At 31.9% G+C, this 8,890-nt stretch overlaps 1 protein-coding gene across 1 annotated transcript in view; it reads left to right on the top strand.

Moving 5' to 3' along the window:
- The window catches only part of LOC108687375 (BCL2/adenovirus E1B 19 kDa protein-interacting protein 3), a 30,344-nt gene that overhangs the window by 18,235 nt on the left and 3,219 nt on the right, over positions 1–8,890 (top strand). Inside the window, exon 3 of the mRNA XM_018193093.1 lies at positions 457–544. Within this exon, the coding sequence (XP_018048582.1) occupies positions 457–544 (88 nt within the window). The remainder of the gene's footprint in view (positions 1–456; positions 545–8,890) is intronic.

The following is an 8,890-nucleotide window of genomic DNA, read 5'->3' as shown; positions in this document are numbered from 1 at the left end:
TATATATATACACTAGCATAAAACGAGAATTTTTTAAAATATACGATATTAAAATATACGATTTAAAATATAAAATAAATATTAAAATCAAATGAGAATTATAAAACGATGTAGATTGGACATGAAATAATTTCACAAAGAAAAAATTTAAAACTCTCTCATTTCAATAATGCAAAAATTAAATTAAAGCATTTTATTTTAAAAAAGTGACCAAAAATACATTTTATACAATATAATTTGATAATTTAATATTCTGATTATCTATAAAAATAACATGTGGAGAATCGTTGCAATTTTAAATTAAGTGAGCCATAGCGACAAGTGTTGAATAATGTTGATTAAATAAATAAGCGTAAACAACAACAATCTCTGTTGGAGGATTTTGTGATGGGAAGTTACCATTTACATTATCTACAACGTTTATAGATCATAACAGGTTTTTCCTTGAATTTGCAGCCCGAAGAGCCCGCCGAACAGCCCGAACACAGAACTCTCAACCGAAGATGAGCTCAAAGGAGTCTACATAAATTACGGCTGCAATAAGGTCAGTTTCAATCTTTACTACGTATATTTTATGATGCTTGACTATAGAAAAGCATATGGTGTATGGCGTTTATTTATGTGAGCGTAATTACGTTCGTCTCTATTATGTCACGCGATATGCTCGGTTGCGAATATGCACGATAACTATTGGAATCGTTCTAGAAATATGTTGCAATCGGATTTTTTCTCGGAAAACATCTGCCATCAATATTGCCTTCACTGTATTATATATCATCATTTTATTTTTGACTCACGTTACTTGAGTTCAATAAAGTAAACAAAGTCGAATGTTATGATTGAAACGAGGACGAAGTCTTGTAACTGTCGCATAAAGTTGGCAAAGTTTGGAGTTTATACCTACACTTGAAGCAAGATATTATATCTGTGATATTATATACGTGATTTATATACACATTTTTCTTTACTATACATTTAATTTGAAATCCTACTTGTTACGAATGAATAATTTGCATAATTTCTCTCTTTCACTCATTATTGTTTCAGTTATTTAATCTTCCGTCTACGATCATTTTTACTCCCTTTTTCTACAATGTTTTTTTAGATACAAGTGAAATTTCACTTTTAAAATTTCCCGAAAAAGAAGGGTGGAATCCATTTCTCTCTTCTAAAATATCATGTAAAAAAATTGTTTGATAATATAAGTTGATAACATCGAGATATCATTTCAAGCTCTATTATGACGATTATAATTTCCAAGGACTTGCCAACCTTATGCGACAGTTGAAACTTCGTCCTCATTTCAAGTATAACGTCCAACTTTATTTTCTTTATCGAACTGAAAAAAAATAACGTGTATTATTTTTAAAAAGAAATAAACATGAAATATTAAAGATAAGAAAATTACAAAGCGATATAGATCGAGTGAGAAATAATTGTACAAACGCGGAGGAAAAATTCGAAATTTCCTCATTTCAAAAAAATAATTTCTAACGAAGCTGTATAGCGAGATATGTATTAGATATAAAAGAAGGATTGGGAATAATATCGATTGAATACGCGCACGAGATTCCGTATTCGCTTATAACGATGCGCAACTGGTTTTATCGAACGGACAGTTTCTCCTGTACAAGGTCTGCGGATCAGTGACTCCATTAGCACTGTGCCCCTTGTAACCGTGAGCTGTGGATTACCACGTGTATCGATCAGCACAAAGCCTAACGCCGCTGCAATCTCATTCTTCCTTTCGTCGTGCCCCAGTTTCTTAGAGACTAACAAAATCGCGTTGCAACACATCATGCCTCTCGGCACGATTCTTGTACGGCTCCCTCGCCTCGGTCGGAACGATGATCTTCGATATTGCGCAATACAATTCTAAGTCGGGATCGTCGTCTGTTCGACAAAGCACGCAGTATCTGAATCAAAGGATCTTACATGTACACAATTTATTTATGTGATTTTTTTGTGCAACATTTAATTCTTTGAAATTTAACATTTTATCTTGAATTATCATTTTTTAATGTTTACATTTATTTAAGTTGAATTAGATTTCTGAATTCACATATTCATATATTTATTACATGTATACACAAAAAATTTTCCTTAAAAAAAGTGACATATTTGTCGTATTTATACACAACAAATTTTCTTCAAAAATTTCCTTTAAAAAGAGTTAAGATAATTTTAAAATAAATTAATAATTCATATAATGATGTTTAATGATGTTAAATCAATTTTTGTAATCCATATAAAATGAAAACAAATGTTCGTGTACACATAGAAAAAAAGTTAGATAAAAAAATGCTGCATAATACAATATCTTTGTGTTGTTAGACGGTTAAATAATTGTATGAGCAAATCGCAACTAATTGTAAGATAATTTACAAATACAACGTTAACTATTCATGCGCCAAGTGCAGTGAGAGTTCCAACGACATTTGCGCATTTCTGTCGCGATAGATAGTTATTGATATTCTTTTTCACGCTCTCGATTATTCGAGAGATATCAGAAAATTGAAAATAAAATCCACGATATTATTTCCGCGAGATTGTGAGGAATATCCGCTAACAAAATGTCCGAATATTTATGAAAGAAAAAAAAACGAATAGATCAGAGAGGCTATTTTTTTTTTAAATTTAATTCAGTGTTTGACCAATTTCCTTAACTTCATTAATTCAATTTTAAAGAGTTGAATTTGAAGAAAGATTAATATTCTCACGTTGAAAAAAATGTTTTTGCAATGATCTTTTTAATTTCCTATCGGGATTAAAGTAAATTTTTTTTCAGCAAAAATTCCTAAAATAATAATTTTGTAATCTTGATAAGATCAGCCATAATTCTATTAAACAAGTTGAAAGACGTCTGTATGTTTGTTTAGCTGTGAATTGATAACTGTGAGTGAACATCATACGATTCTTGTTTTTAAATATGCAGAGATTTTCCAAATGTGCAATATTTTATTATATATTATTTAATATAATTTTTCCATAATTTGATAAATCTGATGTCTTTATAAATCTTTTCTTTTGACTTTGTTTGTCTTTTTATATGTAAAAGAATAAAGTCATTTGTAATATGTTTTTTTAGACGCTCACGTTTTTTATAAGTTAGTTTTTGTCGTACGGATGACATTTGTTATTACGTTCATTTCGTTTGACTTTTTTAACAGTTTGTATAAAAACATAAAGATGCAAAACATAATATTTTATTTGAATATGTAGAAGATATGTACGAATGTTATTACACTATGCGATAGCGTCACTTGCTTTTGCAATAAGGATATATTTCCGAATCGGAAATTTCATAGAAACGTGTTCATTACGATAGTCGCGACGTCTTTCCTGCTTGCGCATCTTTTATCTCTGCGACGAGGACAAATAGACGTCGTTATCGGGATTAAGCAGATTCTTGAAAAAATACATAACATCTTTGCAAATGACTCGCATAAAACAGCGCGAGATCGAGAGATCGGCTCGAATCCAATGAATTGTCAATAAAACTGGACGAGCGAACTTTATTATATTACGGGAAAGACTAAAATAGCAATGAAGACTGACTATATTGTGGAGTATGAGTAATGATAACAAGTGAAACCGAGACTCGTGTAAGTAAAGTTTTTCTTCCATGAGTCATTCGTCCTCTCAGTCTTTGTAGTCGAGAAAAGACTCGTTGCTACTGAGACACGTGTTAGTATATCTTTCGCTTTTAATATTTTTATTGGTTTTTTCCCAAATTTCTCTTTATACGAATTACACAAATTTACTTGACGGTTTACCTCTCGTTATTGCCACATGTCCAAAGTTAAATATAATTGCGTTTCTAAGGAGATATTTTTATCAGTTATATGCGCATTTTCCTTTGTAATATACTTTTGTTTTTACACAAAGACTATATATCTGTACAGATGGGAATTGTTTGTTTACGAAGATTTTTATTAGAATTGAGTATTTACAAACACTTTTAGGAATGACGTATTTATAAGCGAGAATCGTCTATAAACATATTTATGCTTAAGAGCCTAAATAGAAAATTGTTTGTATTAATGTATGTGTAATACATTGGAGGTACTTTCCTATTTTTTAAAAATCTGTTTCTCTCTCTCTCTCTCTCTCTCTCTCTTTCTCTCTTTCTCGTACATTGCATAACTTGAAATACTTTAATTAATTACACTCCTTATTTCCTTTTTTAATACTAGTTATTTCATGATATATCACCCAACCGTTGCACTTTTACTATCTCTCGTTATTTTCCAACTTTCATTCATCATTACGTTGGCAGTCTGCAATATATAATATATTTTCTTTCGACTGACAATGAGATATGAAAATTCCAACTTAATAAATCTTACATTAAAGTAAAAGTAAAATTGGAAAAGCTATATTGAATATCTGAATATCTTTTGAATTGCGAAGACTAGACTATCTAATTTATCGTTACATCAACCAAAGAAATCATATCAGTTATTCGAGAATCTCGTCGTGCCTGTACGACAATAGCTCAAGATGAAAAATGAAAAATCGATTTGTAAGAATATCCGTGTTGCACGCAACGGTGCTCACACAATCTTGTAAGCCGATCGACGCTTTTACTCTTCTTCTGGTATCAAACTTCAGCTTGCAAACCGGTTGTTGCACATTTGGAGTGAATGTATTCGCGCGATCGTGTTAATGCGTTGCGAATCAGTAAAAATATTCTGTAAAATATTATATTTATGCTAGTAACAATGTACCTATATACAAGATATTTCAAAATTTATGATTAAAAATATCATAGCAAAAAAGTTTTTGAAAAATTAAAAAAAAAACAAAATTTAAATAATAGGGTTCTTGAAATTAAAAATAATATAATATAATAGAGTTTACGGGCAATGAGATAATTAATAAAAAAATTATTTCTAAATTATTTTTATTTTAAGTAGTATTTTTTTTAGATAATAAAAATTTAAATATAACTTGTTATAGATTATGTTTAGATAGTCATCTATTCATGAGTCGCACGTGCGATAGTTTAATGAGCGCTGATGAGCACATTTTTAACGCAATTAATATTCACGGTGACTAAACGTAGTTTGTAATCTAAACATAGTTTGTAATTGGTCCTATTTAAAGTTATATTTTAGAAACTATTGCACAAAATAAAAATTTATTTATATATATATATTTATGTCTCAAAATTCGCGATTCAATATATTGTAGCAAGAAAAAGTTTTCGAAAAAATTAAGTAAAAAATTTACAAATAACTTTTTTTACTCAGTTTTTCGAAAACTTTTTTGTTATATTTTGAGTCTCGAATTTTGGGACACTTTACACACACACACACGCGCACACACACACACACACACACACACACACACACACACACACACACACACACACCAGTACGTATTTATAGTTAATCCTATTTATTAAACTACAGTATCATAACGTAATATAAAATACTTTGAATAATGCATTAATAATCCTACTTAAGGTGATGTTATATTTTTTTTACATTCGACTTATCGGAAGCGATGTTTGTCAGTGAATCAAAACCCAGGCGCAAATGAATAGTTAATATAACAGAGGAACGCAATGCAGTCACTTTATACGCTGGAGAATCGCGATGATGACTCCGTTCCGTTGTAGTGTGTTTGTAGCATGGAATTCAACAGATTTGCGGCGGAACAGATACAATGAATGCAGAATTTGTGGCATGGAACTAATATAATCTTGTTATTAAAGTGTATTCAATCGATCGATGGAAGAAACAATCCTAAAATAGATATTGCGCTAAACTTATGCAATAATAAAAAATTCATGTGATCTCAATAAATACTTTCAATAAATATAAATCGCGGATTGAACTGTACAACGCAGATTAATTTTTAATTTATTATTACTGTTATTCAGCGTGAAAATTAAATTAAATTCGCGTTAATTAATTTAATCAAAATTATCTTTACGGACATTCAAACGTTGAATAAATCTTCTCGAATCTGCGTTCCGTAAATTTTCCTAAAATTTTGCAGAATCCATTTATTGATTTATTTATTATAATAAATCCTGTCATTTCCGAGAGTAAGTCTTGCAACATCGAATGATTTCTGGTTATTGAAAGGCAACGCTTTCATTGCTTCTTCATAAAACGCTGTTCAAATCGGGGGAAAGCAATGATTGCGTAATCCGGAGTAACAGATTGTCTTCGCGGCGCTGTCACTATGACGTAAGTTAAACTTTATTGAACGACTAACGCGATGTAGCCGTTCAAATAGAGTGACGGTTCAATGAAGATACGATTGCCGCGACGTGCCATTGAATGATGTGGCATTGGGGACCGCGTCGCGATCGCGAACGTCACGACGTTCTTTAGCGTCACATGAAAATTGATAGCCGCCACGCGCATTACACGTTGCATGCATGCAATGTCACGACGAAGAAGCGTCGGTTAAAAATATAATGCAATATCTTTCCTTGAATTTTTCGTGAAGCACGTGGCGCGTTCTTCCCGTTCTTCGTATGAGTTGCAATTCGTTTATTTAAACTTCCGTCCGTTGTTTACGCGTGTGCAATCGGCGCATCTGACAGTTTGGTGCTATTCGGAGCTACGCCCACTTCGAGAACATATTCTTACGTTCTCCGATATGAGTTGTTGCAAATAGACGCGTGAAAGCACTCGTGGTAGAACGACGGTTCTTGACTATTGTTTAATCTTAATGGCTAATTGCACGGGAAGTATCACGACCTACGTTTTCCATTGCGATTAAATAGAAATTTCGAAAAGAGAAAATATCTTTTTATTTCAGAAGTCCTTCTCAGAAACAACTGAATGTTTAGAGAATTTAATTTTGTTTTATCAAAATATTTTTCAATCGTTAATTTCATGAAGATTAATTTAATTGTTAGTGGTGGAAAAATTTAAATAACTTAATTTTTTATGATTAATTATAACTGTAAAAATAATGCTGATAATAAATATATAGTACAAAAAAATAGAGAAAAAATTGTGTAGCACTATTTATTTTGAGTATATTAAGTGCAATTACTCAAGTGAATACTTGAATTGATATTATCGAAAAAAAAAAAATATTTAAATTAAAATTAACTTGTAAAATGTTGAATTTTGTAAACTATATTCAGCTGTGTCACAATGAGATGAGATGAGTTTATTTGCGTTTGTTTGCTTTCGTTTGATTTGGATCCAGTTTTGTTCACGAATGTTAAAATGACAAAGTCTGATTTTCTTTTTTTCGATTCGTCGAAGCGATTCATATAGTTAGGAGAAAAGATTTATGACATTAAACGACTTCGCAGAAACGCCTCATTTATGATACCGTTAATGAGGCGTCGCGTCTTGTCGCTTTGTTTTTTAAATCGGTGCGTTTCGCAGCCTGCGCTTCCTACGTCGTGGATCCCTACTCGTCGTCGTCGGCGGGAAGAAAAGCGGGGTCGAGACAGCACGCATGGAGGCTCTCAGGAACGTCGTAGTATCGACTGGCCAATAGCCGGTCGTGCCGAGCTCACGCCATGTACGACGTCGGCGCCGTCGTGTGAATCCATTCTCCTTTCGGACGTCGCGCCAACATTTTCGATCCGACGCGCGACGACGCTCTGTGTTAACTTTCCCCAACTTCGCGCCGCAAAAGAAACCGACGGCGTAATTAACGGCGAGAGGCGAGTCGCGGATTCAGATCAATCGGGCATTTAAATTTAACTCCGGTGTTACTACCATGGGTGAAAGAAAACGCTCTATGTAGTTAAATTCATACTGAACTTCACCGGCGTGACGTTCATCGATTTGATTGTCATCGATTTTAATTAATTAAAAAATATAATAAAACGATTATTAAAAAAATTTTTTTTAAAGCTATTAAAAAATTAAATCTTTTGCAAGTCTGGATGAAGTTTTACTTCGAGAAAACATTATTGAACTAAGGCAAACTAAGGAAAACAGGAAAAAATAGGATAAAGATAAGGAATAAATTTTCAGATTGCACCGCATCTCGCAATCTTGATTCGGAACATCTGCTCCTTTCGCATTCGTTATTTCTTCTTTTTTGCCATCTGTTCTTGAGTAGAAACTTCTTCGTATATTTTCTGGAAAACTTAAAGAAAAAGAACAGCACGTAGTGACTTGAAAAATAATATATAATGTACATAAAAATATAGAAAAATAGAGAGTAAAAAAGCTCGTTAGTTTGCACAGCAAAAATACCAAATAGTAACGATCAAAATACGAACAAGTTTTTTTTAAATAATACATTAACTTTTATTATTTAAGAGAATATAAAATGAAAACATTTCGAAGTCTTCATCAAAAGTTTCTAGTAAATAAAATATCAATACATTTCATAAATTAATCTTAAATTCAAATAAAGTAAATTTTATTAATAATTATTGATATAATAAAATATTGTTAATAACTGTTGAATAATTATAAGTCAAGAACGAGAAATTGTAATTTACTTTACAATGAGACCCAAATGTAGCATTAGATGTTGAATTGTATTTTAATTTGATATCGCATTGCATTTCCATTTCGTTGTCATCTTGATGGCGTATAATATTATACATTACACGCGCGACTCGAGGGATTCAAGGTAGGCAATGAAAAGTAAACGCAGCCGTAAAAATGATTTATATTTATAGTATAAAAACATAGAATCTAACGTATAATGACAATATGCTTTTTATGATCGACAACGGCGCGCCGCAACGTAATGTTTCTCGTAATCAAGAAGTGATTATACATAAATTAAGGAACCGACGACACATAAAAAAACCTCCACTCGCGAGTATATCGTTTTTCGTGCGTTCGTCGCATTACAGTTGCGTGCACCAGATACGCGACGTAATTACCGCACGAAAGGCGGTCGCTATTTTTTCTTATGAAAAGTCCATTAAAAGTCATGA

Source organism: Atta colombica, unplaced genomic scaffold, assembly GCF_001594045.1.
Source record: "Atta colombica isolate Treedump-2 unplaced genomic scaffold, Acol1.0 scaffold205, whole genome shotgun sequence".
NCBI lineage: Eukaryota > Metazoa > Arthropoda > Insecta > Hymenoptera > Formicidae > Atta > Atta colombica.
Note: the sequence above shows the minus strand (reverse complement) of the source record. Positions and strands in the feature narration are given on the sequence as shown.